Raw genomic sequence first — 19,078 nt, forward strand, 5'->3', positions numbered from 1 at the left:
AAGCTGTGGGGGACCAGGGGGCACCCGCTCTGCGTCCGTGAGCTGGCCCCGAAGCACATGCCCTCGCCCCCCCAGCCGTGCTGAGCCCACGAGGCCCCGAACCAGCCCCATGCACTCCTCTCACGCGGCGTGGTGCTGGCCAGCTTCTCCTGCCCCCGTGCCGCAGCTCGGGACACCCAGACCTGGCCTGGGCAGCACCCTAGGGAGCCGGCCGCAGGGCTCGGGGCCTGCCGTGGACCCACAGTGACACCTGGTGGCCGTGGCTGGAATCACAGAGGGGCACTGGAGTGGGGATGGCGCAGGCGGCATCATGGCCCCCACTGCTCCTCGGCGCCAGTGTCACCAATTCGCCTTCACGGCCTCGACGTCGCTCACCAGGTTCTGCGCCAGGCCGACGCCGGAGAGCCGAGAGGGCGAGCGGAGAAGAGAGGTGCAGCCACCCACCGAGCCCAGTCCCGGGCCTCCCGCAGACCACACAGCTGGGCCGAACCCAGGCGTCCGGGAGCCCCCACTGCCTCCACAAGGGGAGCTCAGACACCAGGGACTCAGGGGTCCCAGCCCTGCTGGGGGTCACTGCTCTCCAGCGAGCCAGCCGGGGCAGAGCACAGGAGGAGACATGGCCCTTCTCGACTGGCGGGGGGGGGTCCCAGCCGGGGCAGAGCGCAGGAGGGGACATGGCCCTTCTCGGCAGGGGGGTCCCAGCTGGGGCAGAGCGCAGGACCGGACATGGCCCTTCTCGGCTGGCGGGGGGGGGGCCCCGGCGGGGGGGGGGCGCAGGGCCCGACCTGGCCCCTCCCGGGGGGGGGGGGGGGGGTCCCAGCCGGGCATAGAGGTGCCGGCAGGCAGTACCTGGAGCAGCGCGATGCCCACGAAGATCCCAGCCACCGCGATCAGATTGTCCTGCAGCTGTCTCTCACACTGCGCCACGCGGCCATTGGTCTGGATGAAGCTTTGCTGCTCCATCTCCTGTGCTGGGGGGCAGGGAGAGGGGGAGGTCATGGCCGGGGCAGACGCCTGGGTGAGCGAGGGGGGGGGCAGAGGAAACAGCTTCCCCCGATACTGACCTGCCCCCCCAGCCCAGGACCCCAGACACCTCTCGCCCCCCCAGATGCCCAAACCCCCAGGCCCCCCAGCCCAGCCCCCTTCAGCACCTACTCCCTGACGCCCCTCAAGCACCGCTCAGCGCTCACCAGTTTCAGCCGGACACCGTAGCCGGACTGTGTATTGGGGATGTCCCCTGCGGGGAGCAGCCGCAGGACAGGGTGAGAGCTCCCGGGACCCGCCCAGGCCCCCCCCAGCTCAGCTGTGCCTCACCCACAGCCTCTGCTCCCTGGAGCTGGTGCTCTCGCCAGCCGGGGGCTGCACCCCGGGAGGTGGCTGAGCCCATGTCATTGCAATGGCCACCCGGGGCAGGACGGTAATTCTGGTTTCTGGAGCCGCCCCCCACGGGCCCCCCAGTAGCAGGAGGTGCCTGGGAACACAGTCCTCCCCACCCCTTACCAGGAGACGGGCACCCCACAGCGCTCCCTGCTGGGGTTCAGGTCCGTGCAGTTGAAGTAGATATTGAGGTTCCAGTCGTTGGGTCCATGGGCCCCACAGCAAGACCACTAAGGAGGGGGAGGGGCTCCAGTTAAAGCAGGTGTGACGATGCATTTCAAGAAAGATGTGGAGAAATTGGAGACGGTCCAGAGAAGAGCAACAAGAATGATTAAAGGTCTTGAGAACGTGACCTATGAAGGAAGGCTGAAAGAATCGGGTTTGTTTAGTTTGGAAAAGAGAAGACTGAGAGGGGACATGATAGCAGTTTTCAGGTATCTAAAAGGGTGTCATAAGGAGGAGGGAGAAAACTTGTTCACCTTAGCCTCTAAGGATAGAACAAGAAACAATGGGCTTAAACTGCAGCAAGGGAGGTTTAGGTTGGACATTAGGAAAAAGTTCCTAACTGTCAGGGTGGTTAAACCCTGGAATAAACTGCCTAGGGAGGTTGTGGAATCTCCATCTCTGGAGATATTTAAGAGTAGGTTAGATAAATGTCTATCAGGGATGGTCTAGACAGTATTTGGTCCTGCCATGAGGGCAGAGGACTGGACTCGATGACCTCTCGAGGTCCCTTCCAGTCCTAGAATCTATGAATCTATGGAAGGGACCGCGAGAGGTCACCAAGTCCAGTCCCCTGCACCCACAGCCATTGCTGACAGGTGTTTGTCCAACCTGCTCTTAAAAACCTCCAGTGATGGAGATTCCACAACCTTCCTGGGCAATTTGTTCCAGTGCTTAACCACCCTGACAGGAACCTTTTCCTAATGTCCAACCTAAACCGCCCTTGCTGCAATTTAAGCCCATTGCTGTTTGTCCTATCCTCAGAGGTTAAGAAGAACAATTCTTCTCCCTCATCCTTGTAACAACCTTTTATGTACTTGAAAACTGTTATCCTGTCCCCTCTCAGTCTTCTCTTCTCCAAACTAAACAAACCCAGTTTTTTCAATCTTCCCTCAGAGATCATGTTTTCTAGACCTTTCATCATTTTTGTTGCTCTTCTCTGGACTTTCTCCAGTTTTTCCCTGAAAAGTGGCATCCAGAACTGGACACAATAATCCAGTTGAGGCCGTAGCAGTGCAGAGTAGAGCAGAAGAATTAATTCTCGTGTCTTGCTTACAACAGTCCTGCTAACACATCCCAGAATGATGTTTGCTTTTTTTGCAACAGCGTTACACTGCTGACTCATATTTAGCTTGTGATCCACTCTGACCCCAGATCCCTTTCCGCAGTGCTCCTTCCTAGGAAGTCACTGCCCATTGTCTATGTGCGCAACTGATTGTTCCTTCCGAAGTGGAGGACTTTGCTTTTGTCCTTATTGAATTTCATCCTATTTACTTCATTCTCCAGTTTGTCCAGATCATTTTGAATTTTAATCCTGTCCTCCAAAGCACTTGCAACCCCTCCCAGCTTGGTATCGTCCGCAAACTTTATCAGTGTACTCTCTATGCCATTACCTGGCACTCTGATGAAGATATTGAACAGAACCGGACCCAGAACTGATCCCTGCGGGACCCCACTTGTTATCCCTTCCAGCATGACCGTGAGCCACGGATAACTACTCTCTGGGAACGGTTTTCCAACCAGTTTTGCACCCACCTTTGTCACAGAGTCCCTGGGCGATGCTCTGGGACTGCTCCCCACAAAGCCAGTCAGGACTTCGGGGAGCCTCCTCTCCCTCGGAGCAGACCGTCTTCAGGGCAAGGAGCTCACATGGCTTCACCTCCTGGGTCTCTCCTGGGAGCATTCAGCATACGCCCCTCCGTGTGCTTCCCACAGCGAGTCTGCCCAGGCGGGGTTCTGGGAAAGCCAGAGGGTCCTGCACCCCCACTTCGCAGTCAGACGTGACTCTCAGCCAGCCAGTAAAACAGAGGTTTATTAGATGACAGGAACTCGGTCTAAAACAGAGCTTGTAGGTACAGAGAACGGGACCTCTCAACCAGGTCCATCCTGGGGTCCTGAGAGCCAGACAACCCCGTCTGCCCTCATTCCCCAGCCCCAGGCAACTCCAAACTGAAACCCCCTCCAGCCCCTCCTCTCTGGCCTTTGTCTCTTTCCGGGCCTAGGAGAGTGGGCCAGAAACTGAGGCACCCACACAGTATTCAGAGGAAACATTAAGAACAGTCCCACTTCGTCACAACCTTATAGTAGCTCCATAGGTTGCATTTCCCTAGTTTGTTTATGAGAGGGTCATGCAAGACAGTACTAAAAGCCCTACTAAAGTCAAGATATACCACGTCTACCCCTTCCCTCCATCCACAAGACTTGTTACCCTGCCACAGAAAGCTATCTGGTTGGTTTGGCACGGCCGCCTGTTACTTATCATCTTCTAGGTGTTTGCAAATTGATTGCTTCATTATTTGCTCCGTTATCTTTCCCGGTACAGAGGTTAAGCTCACTGGTCTATAATTCCCTGGGTTGTCCTTATTTCCCTTTTCCCCTCGCCTCCTCTGGACACGGCACCCAGCCCAGGGAATTGCAGCCAGCTGCCAGCCCCGGGGAGGGGGGCGCAGAGGGCAGAGCCCTGGCAAGCCGAGGACTGGGAACTGCTCCATTGCTCACCCTGGGCAGGGTGCAGAGGGGCAGGTAGGACCCCGGGGGGCTGAATCCAGGACCCTGAGCTGGCTGGGTCCGGGACAAGGGGGGGAAATGGGCGACGGCCCCGTGCGATCCCAGGCCAGTCGCAGGGCGCAGGAGGCTCCGGGGCGCCCCCTGCAGGCAGCAGCTGGAGCCAGGCGCCAGGGCTGTGATAGAAGGGGGCAGCGAGGGGCGCTGCTGCCCATCAAGCTGGGGCCACCCCACCAGGGCCCCATGAGGGGAAGCCAGATGCCCCCAGACTCATTCCGAGCTCAGCGCAGGACAAGTGCCCACCCCCACCCCCAGAGCCCTGGCTGCCGGGCGGGGGAGCAGCGGGCCAGCCCCCCAACTCACAAATTCCTGAGCGAAGTCGATGAGGTTCTGCAGGTCGAGGTCCCCCCGGCAGGCCCACACGTTGCTGATGATGAAGAGCTTGAGGCAGTCCTGGAAGACGAAGGCCAGGACCCCAGCTGCGAGCTCCAGGGACACCGGGAACGGGGGGGGGGGGGGGATGTGAGCGCGGAGGCAGGAGCAGCTGCCCACAGGGCTACAGAGCCCTCTCCTGGGCTAGCTAACCCGCTCGGGCTCTTCGCTGGCAGCCCGTCTCCACCTCCAGTCCTGTCTGGCTCTCCAGGGCTTCACCTCCTCTCTGAAGCGCAGCCCCAGAGCTGGGCGCAGCTCTCAACAGGGAGATAAAGGCACTGCCCGGCTCCTACGCCCCATCCCCCATTTGCCAGCAGGGCTCACTGGCCCGTTTCCCCAGCATCGCCCTAGCCCTGAGCACAGCCCCCGCTGGCCAGGATATGCTGGTGGGTGGGTCCCGCTGTGCTGGGGGGGGAGAATCCAGCTCAGTGAGGGACACAGAACTAGGGGGCCAGGTGGCCCCAGCCCCCACAGCTCGGACCCCAGCCAGCCCCATGTGGGACAGGATCCCTTTGCCCTGCCCTCCAGACAGACGTGGGGAGGGGGCAATGGCAGCTCCCACCCATCAGAGCCAGGCAGCGTCTCACTGGGGCCCAGGCTCCTGGCTCGGAGCCGAGGCCTGACCCAGGATTGCCAGCTCCCTCTGGACGTCCCGTCCCCTCTCCCCAGGAGCCAGGCCCAGACCTCCCTGCCCACCCCAGCAGCTGCCCTCACCTCTCGGCACTGAGATCTGGGATCAGGGCCCAGAGAAGAACAGGTCTAGGGCTCCCTGGCCAAGGGGGTACCAAGGTCCCAGCTACCCCACTTATCCCCCTTGGTGCCCCCTTGGTGCCCCCTTGCCCAGCAGAGTCACAAAGTGCCTCAAGAGCCACTGGGACAAGCAGCAGCAAAACCCACAAGCGCCCAGCGCCGGGAGGTGCAGGGCTGAGAGCGGGCGGCAGCAGCCCCCAGCTCAGAGGGGAGAGCGGCCCCACCGGAGGAGTGGGGGGCAGCGATGGCTCCAAGGGGCTCGCTCCCAGGCACCAGCAGCTCCCTGACAAGGCTGCAGCACAGAGCAAGCTCTGAGGGGCCCATCTAGCCCGGTATCCCGCCTCCGCCCACAGGACGAGGGGTTACAGCCCCCCCCAGCTCGCCGGTTACAGCCACTGCCCCTGTCACCCAGGCCTGCAGCTGCACCTCCTGCCTGCTCGGTGGGGAGCGCAGGGCAAGAGACACCTCCTGCCACCACCCACCAGGACCCCACGTGCCCAGCAAACTCACCCCAGGGTGCAGGTCAGCTGCTGGCCAAGCACGCCGGGCAGAGGAAAGGGGGCTCAGACTGGGCTGAGGCCCATGGGCACCAGGCAGCCAGGGACCAGTCCCCCTCAGTGCTCTCCCCACCCCAGAGACCCCAGTGCTACCAGGGAAGGGGCCCTGGAGCCCAGCACTGCCCTGGAATTCATGGGCTGGTGGGGAAGACCCTGCAGTCGGGGCTTGGAACCGATTCCCAGGCCCCAAGGGCACAGCGAACGTCTCAGACCAACCCCCTGCCCCAGCCCAGCCCAGCCCAGCCCAGCCCAGCCCGGTGCCAGCGTTCGACCCGCCCCAGCCCAGCCCGGTGCCAGGGTTCGACCCGCCCCAGCCCAGCCCAGCCCGGTGCCAGCGTTCGACCCGCCCCAGCCCAGCCCGGTGCCAGGGTTCGACCTGCCCCAGCCCAGCCCGGTGCAGCTCTAGCAGCTGCCCCCAGCCCAGAGCGCAGCCAGACCGGCCAGAGGCTGCAGCCGGCGGGATCGCGGTGCGCACAAGCCCCCGGCCCGGCTCACACAGCAGAGGATGTTGGAGCCAAAGAGCGGGTACTTGGCGCAGCAGCTGACCTGGGGCCCTGGCAAGGGCAGCTCCAGGCATGGCAGGGCCTGGCCGCTGCCACCCACCTCCCTCCACCGGCTCGGGGCAGCGCTTCGTCCCCCAGCGGGAGCCACCCCATGCTCAGCCCTGTGCGCCTGGCCAGCCAGGTGCCGGCAGGGAGCCCGGTGGGATTGGGCCCTCCTGGGTCTCCCCTGGCTCCTTCCCAGGGCGAGCCAGGCCTGGGGAGGGGGCACAGGCTGCTCTGCAGGTTGCCCGAAGCTCTGTGCCCACCGGCCCCCTCCACTCCCCTGGGCACTGCCGCCTGGGCCGTCTCCCTGGGGAGACCATTGCTAGAGCGCAGGGCCCCGCAGAGCCAGCCACCGGGTCCCCTCCCCCCCGCACGCAGAGCAGGCCTCGGGCACCCGGCTGCACCCCATCCTGGACGCCAAGATGCAGGCGCTGCCGGGCAGAGCACAACCATTGTGCTTCGCAGGCCACAGCAGGGCTCAGCACGTCGTGTGTGGGCAGCAGGCCCCAGCTCGGCAGATATGTGGCAGCTCCCTGCCCCAGCCCCCCTTCCTGAGTGCCAGAACTCCAGCCCTGCGTGAAAAGGAGCTGGGCTGTAGCAGGGAACCTGGGAACCGGGAGCTGCAGGGAACCACTGCAGCGAGGTCTGTGTCTGACGCACCTGGACACAGCTCCCAGGTGGGGACATAGACTCATAGAATATCAGGGCTGGAAGGGACCTCAGGAGGTATCTAGTCCAACCCCCTGCTCAAAGCAGGACCAATACCAACTAAATCATCCCAGCCAGGGCTCTGTCAAGCCAGGCCTTAAAAACCTCTAAGGCTGGAGATTCCACCACCTCCCTAGATAACCCATTCCAGTGCTTCACCACCCTCCTAGTGAAATAGTGTTTCCTAATATCCAACCTAGACCTCCCCAACTGCAACTTGAGACCATTACTCCTTGTTCTGTCATCAGGTACCACTCAGAACAGCCGAGCTCCATCCTCTTTGAAACCTCCTTTCAGGTAGTTGAAAGCAGCTATCAAATCCCCCCCTCATTCTTCTCTTCTGCAGACTAAATAACCCCAGTTCCTTCAGCCTCTCCTCATAAGTCATGTGCTCCAGCCCCCTAATCATTTTTGTTGCCCTCCGCTGGTCTCTCTCCAATTTGTCCACATCCCTTCTGTAGTGGGGGGCTCAAAACTGGACACAGTACTCCAGGTGTGGCCTCACCAGTGCCAAATAGAGGGGAATAATCACTTCCCTCGATCTGCTGGCAATGCCCCTACTAATGCAGCCCAATATGCCGTTAGCCTTCTTGGCAACAAGGGCCCACTGTTGACTCATATCCAGCTTCTCGTCCACTGTGACCCCTAGGTCCTTTTCTGCAGAACTGCTGCCTAGCCACTCGGTCCCTAGTCTGTAGCAGTGCATGGGATTCTTCCGTCCTAAGGGCAGGACTCTGCACTTGTCCTTGTTGAACCTCATCAGATTTCTTTTGGCCCAATTCTCCAATTTGTCTAGGTCCCTCTGGACCCTGTCCCTACCCTGCAGCATACCTACCTCTCCCCCTACGCGGATCCCCGCGAGAACGAGGCTGACCCAGAAAGTATCGTCTCTTCCCCGCTCATCCCAGCGTGTGAGGCAGGAGCTGAGGTCCAGGAGCCCAGCAGGGAGAATACATTGTGCAGTCACCGGAGCCCAGACGGGCCCAGGACACCAGCCTAGGGAGCTGCATGGTCACGTTTTAGACATTGCACGAGCCCGTCAGCAGCATCTCGCGCGGGCGAAGCGTATTTCCTGGGCAGCACCTGTATCCCAGCCTGCCCCCGGCGGGCAGTGCACCCATGGCCATGTGCCGAAAGGGGGCTCTCCCGGGAAGTTACTTAAACGCCCGACCCACGGTGTCCCGCAGAGGCCGCGCCCCAGGTCCCGGCTGCTCCAGCCCTCCCTTCAGCCCAGAGAGGGGATTTGAGGCCAGGCCCATTCCAGCCCCACGGCCTGCGCAGAGACGTTCTGCTGGCCAGGGGTCCCCACGCAAGCTCCCCAGGACAGGGCACGTGTCTCAGGGACAATACAGAGCTGAGCGGGACCTTCCAGTTCCCAAAGCCAAGCAAAGTGCTGCCAGGCGGGTGCATTTCCTGGGCCGATTGGCAGAGGGTCAATCTTAAACCTGCCCACAACCCAGAGGAAATTCCCTTCCAAGCAGCATCTGGCCTGACCTCCACTCTCCGGGGCCTGGCACCCCCTGCCCCACACCCAGCGAGGGGGTCACATGGCCCAGCCCCAGGAGAGCCCAGCCCCCTGCCCCTCAGGAGGGGAGGGGAGGGAAGGGAAGGTAATGACACAGAGATTAACCCCTGCTTGCGAAGTCCTGGAACTCTGCTTAGGGCAGAGCAGAAGGGTGGTTTGTTTTTTTTCATAGCTTTACAGATTTGGGACTAGAGGGGACTCCTGGCTGGGGTCTGCAGGGTGTAGCCCAGGCCCCCTAGATATTGCCCAGTCCCTCATGCTTTGGCTGAGGTGCCCGCTCCAGCAGGGCAGCCAGTCTGGACCCAATGCCAGCGAGATGGAGAGACCCACCCCCCACTTCCCAGGGACTTTGTCCCAAGGGTTGATCACCCTCATGTGAAAAACTGTGCCACCTTCGTCATTGGAATTTGGCTTCTGGGAGACATCCCAGACAAGTTGGTATCAGCTCTGCCTAGCCTGCTGGATGGCCCATTAAGAACCATCAGCCATACAACTGACCCATTGAGAGAAGGCAGATACACCTTGTAACTCAGCAAAGTATGCAGGGACTGGCCCATGTGACTCCAGACTCCATTTTGCTGTAATTTTCCACAGTAAGAACAAAGAGGTGTTCTTACACCTGGAAAAGACTGTAAAAGTCATGGTAGTGGGCAGCACATAGCATATACAGACTGCAATGTCCCCAATGGGGGGGGTATACGGTGGGTGAGATCAGGATACAGTCAGCAAGCAGTGAGGGTACATCACTCATACAAGAAGTACAGGCAGTCGTGGGTATATAATTAAGCAGGCCGGGTAATGGGGATGGAGTTCACATGATGGAGTTCAGTTCGGTTCGGTGGGTTCAGGGCTCAGGGGATAAAGTCCAACAGGGGAGGTTTACAGGTCTCTTCCCCCTTGTGGGTGCACGAAGTCACGCCGGCTCACTCCCGGTATTGGCGGTGGCATCTGAAGAAGTGAGGTTTTTATCCACGAAAGCTTATGCCCAAATAAATCTGTTAGTCTTTAAGGTGCCACCAGACTCCTTGTTGTTTTTGTAGATACAGACTAACACGGCTACCCCCTGATACTTGATATATAAAAGGCTGATGCCTCGTCTCCACCTTGTCTTCAAACCTGCTTCATACCTCTGGAGGGACTTTGCTACAAGCTGAAGCTCTGAACAAAGGACTGAATGACCCATCCCAGCTGGGGATGTTCCAGAGACTTGATTTGAACCTGCAGTTTGTTCTGTCGCTGCTACAAGCCTGAACCAAGAACTTTGCCATTACTGTATGTCATTGATTCCATTTAACCAATTCTAGCTCTCATCTCTATCTTTTTCCTTTTATGAATAAACCTTTAGATTTTAGATTCTAAAGAATTGGCAACAGTGTGATTTGTGGGTAAGATCTGATTTGTATATTGACCTGGGTTTTGGCCTCGGTCCTCTAGGATCGAGAGAACCTTTTTCTTTTTCTGGGGTATTGGTTTTCATAACCATTTGTCCTGTTTTAAGCAATTGGTCCTGAATTGGCACTGTGAGTTGGGTCCCACCAGAACCACATCATTACAAGGGTTTCTTGGTGTGACAAAGCAGGAATTTTTTTGTAATATGTTTATGAATCTGGCACCTGCCTCATTTTCCCCACTACTGTGCATGGTGGGGGGGGCAGGAGGATGAAGGCTGCTCTCAGGGCAGCCTGAGATAGACACGTGTGTTCGTGTCACCCCCTGGGCCGGGTGGAATGAATAGAGTCATCAAGGAACTGGCTGCAACTGACCCAGGTCAATAAGGCATCTGGAGGGACAACTGAATAGTCCCCACAGCAGCAGAGTGGAGACCCCAGCTCGAGAACAAAGGCCTGGGAGGAGGGAGGAGACTTGGGGCTCTCGCCCCCCCAGCTCCAGAACAAAGGCCTGAGAGGAGGGAGGAGACTTGGGGCTCTCGCGCCCCCAGCTCGAGAACAAAGGCCTGCGCTGGGAGGAGAAGGGGGAGGCTCTGGGAGAAGCTTGGGGCTCTCTCAGCTGGGACCGACCGGGCTAGGGAAGGAAACCAGCGAGAGCCCAGAACTGGTTTGTTCCAGGTTGGCTGGTGAATTGCAGCTTGACCAGCTGGGCCGTGCTTTGACCCTCCTGGCTCTGGGCTAACGTCAGAGCTGGTGCTGCGCGGCTGCCTGCTAACCCCTGTTCCGTGACAGCGCTGGGGGCAGGGGGCTGCGAACGCGGGGCCGGGGCATTAACCCCTGTGGAGGGAACACGGCTGTACCAGGGTCTGTCTCAGCTAGATGCGCTGGGCAGAGCTCCCAGTGGAAGCAGGAGGCCGTGGGGTACCCCGAGACAGGAGTGGGACCCCAGGGGGACTGGCTCACTGCAGGGGCTCATGCAAGAGTATGTTCACATGCTGAGGCATAGCGCCGCTCCTGGGATCCATGACAACTCTACCAATCTCACTTTCATTAATGCATGAGAGGCCAGGCAGCCCCACTGCAGTGCAGGGTTACCTGCTCAGGGCCTCAGTTTCCCCAGTGACACGAACTGGGACTGTTCTTAATGTAGCTTTTGAATGCTGAGTAGGGAGGTTGGCTGGGACGGTCTGCATTGGGGGGTGGGAGACTGGCCTTGAGGGAGAACCCAGGAAGAGGGTTGGAGCCAGGTGACATCTCTGCCGGGAAACTGGACAAAGGCTGGGGGAGGAGCTGGGGGGAGGCTGATTGAGAGACACTGGAGAGAGTTAGAGTTTCAGGAGCTGGCTGGTGTAATGGAGGGGAGCCCAGACGGGGCTCTGACCCCCCCAACGGGGCTGCGGTGCCCCTGGGACCCCAAGACGGATCTAACTGAGGGGGTCCTGTTGTCTGTACCTGCAAGACCTGTCTTGGACTGTGTTCCTGTCATCTAAATAAACCTTCTGCTTTACTGGCTGGCTGAGAGTCATGGTGAATCGCAGGAAGCCGGGGGTGCAGGGCCCTGTCTCCCCCCACACTCCGTGACACCCAGCCTCCCCCACCTCTCAGGGACAGAGGCTTGGGAGGGTTTGAGACGCAGGGGATGGGGGCAGGGCAGCACCTGGGACGTAGGAATTGCCAGCTGGGTTCAGAGTCAAAACACAGCTAGTCCCATCTCTCAGTGCAGCGGACGCTGCAGAGGAAGGTGTATGAACCCTCCGAGGGGCAGAGGGGGATAATCTGCCCCCCCACAAAGTCTCCCATCCCACAGCCCCCCTTTCTAGACCAGCCCCAGCTGCTTTTCTCCTCCCCCCCAGGTCAGCTGGAGTCCCTCCATCCTGACCCACAGCCCCTTTTATCCCAGCCCTAAACTTCCCCCACCTTTGCTGCTGCTCCTCACTCCCGACCCGCAACCCCTCGGCTATCTTCGCCGTAGGCCCCTCTGGCAGCTGAGCGGTGCAGGGACTCTGCCCCTGCTGCCCAGGAGATACAGGGAGCTTGTGTTGCTCCGTCCCTCCCTGCACCGGCTGTGAAGTGCTGAGGAAAGGTCTTTAAAACAGCGCTGCCCCGTGTCCCACTGGCACCAGCCGACGAGCCACAGCAGGGCCAGGAGCAAAGACCCGAGCAGGCCTTAGGCTGGGACCTTCCTTTCACTAGGTTTCGAATGAAGCCAGAAGCTGCAAGACAGGTCAGCACTGCCCCTGGGGGGGAACGGCAGCTGGGGCCAGACCGCTCGGCCCCCCCGCCCAGGGAAAGCGGCCACTGGACGTCTCAGCCCTGCTGTTCCTGAGGCAGCTGGGTGGGGCTCGACCCCCCCCCCACACACACCCACACACACACCCACACGCCCTGTGCACTGGCCCATCCCCACGCAGGGGAGCTACGGCCACTGCTCCCCATGGCCCCTGCAGGGGGGCTGTGCCAGGCAGCCAGTGCTCCACAGCCTGGGCAGGGGTCCAGCGGGGGGCTGGGCCCCTTGAGTCGCTGCCTCCCTCCTCCCCCACAGGCAGCCCCCCTCTTCCACCTGCTCCACCCGCATGGAGCCCAGCTGGGCGCTGCTTTCCCTTCCTCCAGGAGGGCAGGGCCAGGGGCCCGGAGGGATCCCCCCATACTGTCCCCCCCAGCCCAAGCCTGCCCAGAATGCCTGTGCCCCCTCAATCCCTGCCTGGCATCAAGGCCTCTTTCCAGGGCATGTGGGGGAGGGGGAAGTAGCTCTGTGTCGTGTGCTCCTCACCGGCACCCCACGCAGCTGCTGGGTCAGCACTACCCAGAGGTGGCACGGGACAGGCTGCCTGGCTGGGCCCGTCCAGAGCCAAGCAAGGTGCCCCCGTTGCAGAGCCTGGAGTGGAGCTGGGTGCTCTGCCACCCCCCCACGTCCCAGCCAGGGACACACACCCCTGGCACCCCATGGGAGCCACCAGGGCTAGGCCGGGGCCGGGCATGAGGGAGGTGGCCCTGTTGCTCTGTCCCCATCCCGAGCCTGAAGGAGCAGGAGCCTGGCGTGACTCCAGTCCCAGCCGTGCAGAGTAGGGCCCCTCCCCTGCAGGGGAAGCCAAGAGAGAGGAGCCCCGGGGGGCACTCCCCCTGCGCCAGGCTGCTCAGGAGTGGGGGGGGGGGCTGCAGTCCCCTGGGCAGGGCTGCAGCAAGGGGTACCTGGCTGGTAGCAGCAGGGGGGCTGGACCCCAGTTCCACAGGCAGAGCTGGGGGCACATCCACTCTCCACGTCAGGTGGGCCCAGCCTCCCCTCTGGGCACCTGCCCCAGCAGGCATCTGCCCAGGTGTCTTCAGTGCTGGAGCCCACATGCACCCTCCCCCTCCGCGTTCCCAGAGCCTCCTCTGCAGGAGCTGGAAGGCGGGGGCGTGAGGCCCAGCAGTGACCCCCCCACCCCCCAGGCAGACACAGAGTCGGTGTTTGGATGCAGCACTTGCATTGTGGGAATTTACATCTTGCTTCCCACAGCAGGCAGAGCCCCCCCATCCCGTGCCAGCCCAGCCCCTCGGGGGAAGGCCCCCGCCACAACGCCCCCCCCAGCAGGGCACTGCCGTCACAGGTCCCAGGAGCCCAGTCCGGAGCTCACACCACAAACTTGTTCTTGGTGAGGGAGCCACTCTTGGTGGCCGTGTCCGCGTGGGCCTGGTACCCGATCACCACCTTGTGAGACAGCCCCAGGCGCTCCTTGTACACCCGCCTGGGGGGAGAGAGAGAGAGCACGAGCGCTCCTGAGTTCTGCCCTCCCCACCCCCACAGCCCCCGGGAATCCCAGCTCCAGGGCCCCCCTCAGCCCCGGGAGACCGGCCAGCCACGTGCCCTGCTCCAGGGGCCGGCTCCCAGCCCAGCGTGGGGAGCCAGAGGCACTGATGCAGAACAGCACCCGCCCAGCGCCAGCAGGGAGCTCCCGGTGGCCACTGCAACAGGGCCTGAGCCCGGCTCGGCACCAGGCCTGCAGAGTCCCACGCCTGGCCCGTGGCTCTGGGGCCGTGGCCCGGCTAGCAAGGGGCGTTTGGGGAACACGGTGGCCCCCCCCCCCCCGGCAGAGCCTTCGGAGCCACGTTACCCAATGTGGGTGACCCCCTCCCGGTTTTCCGCCTCTCGGGTCCAGACGGCGATCTTGTCTCCCTTGGCCCGGATGTTGATGACGGCCCCGCAGACGTCCTCACTGTAGGGGCTGAATGTCTCGCCAATCAGGCACAGCAGCTGTGCGGGGGGCAAGGCCCCTGGGTCACCATGGGTCTGCAGCACCCGCTCCCCAGGCGGGGCAGCGCGGTGCCCTTCAGGAACTGTTACTCTGCCCCATGGCAAGGGGGGAGCTGCTGGCTCAACCCGGCAGTCCCATAGACCCCCCTGGGAGAAGCCGGGCGCTGACCCCAGTCCCACGGGCTGACCATGAGGAGCTGCCAAGGATTCCTGCCCCAGCAGGGGAGGCTGTGCCCGGTATCCAGCCCCCCTTGAGCAGAGGGGCAGCAGGGGCAGGGCAGAGCCTGGGGGCTGTGGGATGGGGCACAAGGGGAGCGACTCGCACTCACCGTCTCCAGCCAGAAGCGGTCCAGCTCTGTGTGTCTCTGCTGCTTGGCCAGTGTGATGAGCCAGCGCCCGCCCCGCTTGTTCCGGTTGTCTTCCCACATGGGCTCGATCCCGTCCTGGGCCAGGGAGGTGCCGAGTCAAGGGGCGCGGGCAGCGGCAAGCCTGCCCCAAAGTCACCCCCAGCCTGCCCAACAAACCCCCCCAGCATCACGCTGCCCCTCAGCTTGTCTCACCCCCCGTGGGCAGCCGGGCGGGATCCCTCAGACTGGGCCCTGGCACCCACACGGCCCCAGTGAGCTCCCACCCCCTGGGTGTGCCCGGGCTGCGAGGACGGGCACTGCCGGGGGGGGGGGGGCAGAGCCCTACCTTGAAGAGGGAGTAGTCGCAGCCCGACGTCAGCTTGCTGGCCAACTGGATGTGGCTGTACAACCTGTTAGGTGCCGGCACGGAGAAAGCAGGTTAGTGGCTGGACAGAAGCATCTGGTGCAGCAGCCCCCCCAAAGCCCCTGGGATCCCCCCCACACTCACACACCACCTGGGGCCCAGCGGAGTGAACATCCTCCCCCTGCAGGGCAGAGACACTGAACCCAACTCCTCTGCCGAGCCCCGGGGCCTGGGCACAGATGGGAGCGAAGTCCCCATGCAGGCACCAGGGCAGAGGCCAGCCCCGACTCCTGGGCTAGCCCCCCCGGGACATGCGCCAGCTGCCCCCTGCCCGCGCCTGCAGCCAGTCCCTCCTGCCGTCGTCCCCAAGATCCCCCTGCAGAAGTTGAAGGGCCCCCGCCCCCGGCAGCAGGGACCCAGGGGAACTCACGCCCAGAAATCCTCCGCGGTGCTGAACTTGGTCACCAGGCGCAGGTTCGCCTGCCACGTCTGGCTCTTGTCGTTTTTGAAGAACCAAAGAGCCCACCTGCAGGGGAGGGGGGGGGTAGGGCAGGTTAGAGCCACACGCAGCCGAGAGCGGACGTCAAACGCCCCCCTACACACACACCCTGCACCCCCCCGCCCAGCCACACAGCCCCTGCCACGCACCCACTCTGGTCACCCAGCCCCTCCAGGCCCACGCAGCCGAGAGCAAACCCCATCACCACCCACCCTGTGCCCACCCAGCCCTGCCACACCCTCAGCCAGCCCCCTGCCACACAAGATCTCTGGCCTCCCAGCCAGGCAGCCCTCAGCCACCCCGCAGCCACCCCCCACTCTACCAGCTCCCCCAGCCAATATAACCAAACCCAAGTCGCCCCCCCTTCACTGACAGGTCTGTTTCTCCCCCCCCCCTCCCCTCCCCCCCACACACACCACAAGGGCTCTCCTTGGCTGGCTGCTCTGACCCACCCAGGCTTTGACTGGTCACCAGGGGTGGGGTCAGGAAAGAATTTCCCCAGGTCAGACGGGCAGTGCCCTTGGGGGGGGGGTGTCACCTCCCTCTGCAGCACAGGGTGTGGGTCACTCACCAGGATTATCTGGGGGTATCTCACTTAACCCTCTCCCTGCCACTGCAGGGCTCAGCCCCTGATGCCCCTCATCCATCCCCACCTCCCCACCCCAGTGCCCCTCGTCCATCTCCCCCCCCCACCCCCGGTGCCCCTTGTCCCACCCCGTCCAGCCTGCTGTGAGGTGGGAGATTCTGATCTCCTGTCAGTTGGGGAGTGGGGGGGGGGACGGACGCTGGGGGGCCAGTGACACATGGGGTCAGACTGGATGATCAGACTCCATGACCCCTCTGAAGTCCAGGACCCCACGTGGCCTTTCCCCAAAGCTGGGGGTGTCTGAGGGGGGCTCACCTGGCAATCAGAGCCACCTCTGCCTCTCACTCTGCCCTGCAACTATGGCCAAACACCACAGGCCCCAGCGCCCCCGTGGGGCAGGGCACCCGCAGGCATCTCACCAACCTAGCCCCAGGGTGGGTGTTTCACTGCAGCACCTGGGCGAGCAGCAGAGAGCGGCTGGAGGAGGGACCCAGGCGGGGTGGGGAGCAGCAGGCAGGAATAAAGGGGGGTGCCAGGGGAGCTCCCCCACACACAAGGTGCAGCCCCCCCCCCCCCGCCGCCCGGACAGTACCTGTTCTGCAGGGGGTGCTTGTCCAAGATCTCTGCAGCGAGCGCCTCCCTTCGTGCTTTTCGCCGCCTCTGCTCCTCTCGCCTGTGCAGAACGCCCCCCTGCCACACACTGGCGTAAGGCACAGGGCAGGACACACGGCACGGCAGACTCTGGAGGGCAGGGGCAGCTTCAAGGGGACCCCAGAGGGTGGGCAAGCAGAGCCCCGTGAGTAACCAAGCCAGCCTCACCCCAGCTCCAGCCCCACAAGCACTGGGTGCAGAGCACTCCAGCCCCATGGCCAGCGACTAACAACATGGCTGCCAGGGCCCCACGTGCCCTGAGACAGGGACTCCCTGGCTCGGGACCTGCCCACAGAGGCCCCAGGGCAGGAACCAGGCTCCAGGCCTCCAGCACCCAGAGCTGTTCTGCAGCCCCCCTGGGACCCAGCCTGCCCCGTGCACTGGCAGCACCGCGGGGCACAGGGACTCTGGCACTTCGGCAGTGCTGCAGAGGTTGCTGCTTGCTGTCTCCCCCGCAGCCTCAGCCCCCCACCTCCCTCCGCTGCCCCCCAGCACTGCCGCTGTAGGACTGGGACGTGCCCCCAGTCAGAGCCTGCCCCAGGGCTAGAGGGTTAAGCCATTGCCCAGTCTCCCACAGGGCACATGGGGCCGAGCCTGCCCAGCCCCACTGGTGCCATGGCCCTGCCCTGCAGCCACCTGAGACTGTTTAACCCAGGGGCTGGCACAGCATGCGGCAGGGAGCAGCCTGCCCAGGCCCCCAGGAGCCGGCAGAGTCACCCACAACCGCAGCAGCGGGGACCCTCCCAGCACCAGGGCAGGAATGTGTGGGTGAGTGTCAGGGGAAACCAGCCCACCCCAGATCCTGGCCCCCTCCCTACCACCCCCACAATGGGGCCCTTTAAACAGGCTGCTCGGGGTGTCCCTGGAACACTGCAGAGCCAGGGCCTGGCTCCACCCAAGGGCCCAGGAGGAGCTGCTCCAGGCGGGGCTCAGAGCAGCCAGGCACCCAGGGTGCAACTCACCACCTCAGCTGCAGCCATCTTCCCAGAGTAGGGCCCACCCCCTGCAAAGCTCCTTTTATCTGGAACCCAGACTCTTAAAGGCCCAGCTGCCTGGGGGGGCGGTGTGAATGGACAGCCAGCCCTCCCCGCAGTCTCACCCCCTGCCCGGCCCACGCTCTGCAGCTGGGACTTCGTGCCCCCTGGGAGTGTCACGGACGGAGCAGCGTTTGCTGGCAGAGGGGGAATCCCAAGGCCAGGGCCGTGGGGCAGGAGATGTCCCGAGGGCTGGGGCAGCCCAGATGCTGTGGAGACGGGGGCTCTGCCAATGGCACTGGGAGAGAGACCGTGTCTTCCCCCGGCCGAGGCTGCCAGCGTGTCCCGTCCGGCAAGGGAGCCTTCCCCACTCCACGCCTGAGAAGAGATGGGACAAAGGAGAGGAGGAGCTGGGGGGAGGAGGGAGAAAGCTGCTGGAGGAGTTGTTAGCTTCAGTTTTGGGCTGGGTGGTGCAACGCAGGGAACCCCAAGCTGGGGTCTAAGCTCCCTGCCCCCCAGAAGGACTTGACTGAGGGGTCCTGGTTGTACCTACATGCAAAAAGCACAGGAGTACTTGGGACACCTTAGAAACTAACAAGTACTCCTGTTCTTTTTGCGGATACAGACTAACACGGCTGCTACTCTGAAACCTGACATTATTTTAGACTGCGTTCCTATTGTCCAATAAACCTTCCGTTTGAGAGTCCCTGCCCCACTGCGCTCCCTGCATCCCCCCAGCCCTGCTCCACTGTGCTCCCTGCATCCCCCCAGCCCTACCCCACTGTGCTCCCTGCATCCCCCCAGCCCTGCCCCAACCCTGCCCCACTGTGCTCCCTGCATCCCCCCAGCCCTGCCCCACTGCGCTCCCTGCAGCCCTGCAGCCCTGCCCCACTGTGCTCCCTGCATCCCCCAGCCCTGCCCCACTGCGCTCCCTGCATCCCCTGAGCGCAGCCATCCCACCTCCCCCCAGCCACATGGTGTGTGTGGAGTGGGGAGCCCCCCTCCCTCCCGAGCTGCCGCTAGAGTCCCTGTCCCCCCACCCCCGCAGGAGCCGGGCAGGGGAGCGGCCCAGGGGTTCCCGTTCATCCGGGCAGCGAGGAGGGGCGGCGCAGCGCAGCTTGCGCGCTGCTGATGAAATCCCCTCGCCCGCGGCTGTAGGACGCCCGGCGCAGCGCAATATTCAGCAGGGCGAAGCGCTCCATGGCAGAGCCGCGCTGAGCTGCCCGAGCCCAGCGCCATCGCCGATCGCAGGTGAGAGGCGGCCCGGGGGGGCACGGCCCACAGCAGGGACCCCCCCCCGTCCCCTGGGAGCTGCCCGGCTTGTGCCCCCCCCGGGGCTGCCCCCCCCCAGGCTCGGTTCTTTGCATCCTTCCTGCGTTTCAAGGACACGGAGCCGGCGGGGGCAGCTGGGGGGGGG

General features: G+C 62.8%; 3 protein-coding genes across 5 annotated transcripts in view; 1 reads left to right on the plus strand and 2 right to left on the minus strand.

The window, feature by feature from the left end:
• Window positions 1–339: 339 nt before the first annotated feature.
• Window positions 340–7,075, minus strand: TSPAN17 (tetraspanin 17). Its single transcript, XM_034778849.1, has 6 exons — window positions 7,049–7,075; window positions 4,468–4,590; window positions 1,501–1,607; window positions 1,191–1,269; window positions 849–966; window positions 340–404 (listed from the first exon to the last, which is right to left on the minus strand). Exons 1-6 carry the CDS (start codon window positions 7,073–7,075, stop codon window positions 340–342), a joined length of 519 nt encoding a protein of 172 aa, XP_034634740.1.
• Window positions 7,076–13,478: 6,403 nt separating this feature from the next.
• Window positions 13,479–17,749, minus strand: EIF4E1B (eukaryotic translation initiation factor 4E family member 1B). Of its 3 annotated transcripts, XM_034779414.1 has the most exons (7): window positions 17,650–17,749; window positions 16,629–16,726; window positions 15,382–15,477; window positions 14,934–14,997; window positions 14,570–14,683; window positions 14,101–14,240; window positions 13,516–13,734 (listed from the first exon to the last, which is right to left on the minus strand). In XM_034779414.1, exons 1-7 carry the CDS (start codon window positions 17,665–17,667, stop codon window positions 13,620–13,622), a joined length of 645 nt encoding a protein of 214 aa, XP_034635305.1. In that variant the 5' UTR covers window positions 17,668–17,749; the 3' UTR covers window positions 13,516–13,619. The 3 variants fall into 3 exon arrangements, with proteins under 3 accessions (XP_034635304.1, XP_034635303.1, XP_034635305.1); XM_034779412.1 differs by lacking the exon at window positions 17,650–17,749 and having other exon boundaries at window positions 13,500–13,734; window positions 16,629–17,095; XM_034779413.1 differs by lacking the exons at window positions 14,101–14,240; window positions 17,650–17,749 and having other exon boundaries at window positions 13,479–13,734; window positions 16,629–17,095.
• A 906-nt stretch (window positions 17,750–18,655) lies between these two features.
• Window positions 18,656–19,078, plus strand: part of SNCB (synuclein beta) — a gene marked incomplete at its 3' end in the record, with an annotated part of 6,010 nt that continues 5,587 nt past the window's right edge. Inside the window, 1 exon segment of the mRNA XM_034780431.1 lies at window positions 18,656–18,912.

The sequence above is a fragment of the Trachemys scripta genome, chromosome 8, assembly GCF_013100865.1.
Source record: "Trachemys scripta elegans isolate TJP31775 chromosome 8, CAS_Tse_1.0, whole genome shotgun sequence".
Taxonomy (NCBI): Eukaryota; Metazoa; Chordata; order Testudines; family Emydidae; genus Trachemys; species Trachemys scripta.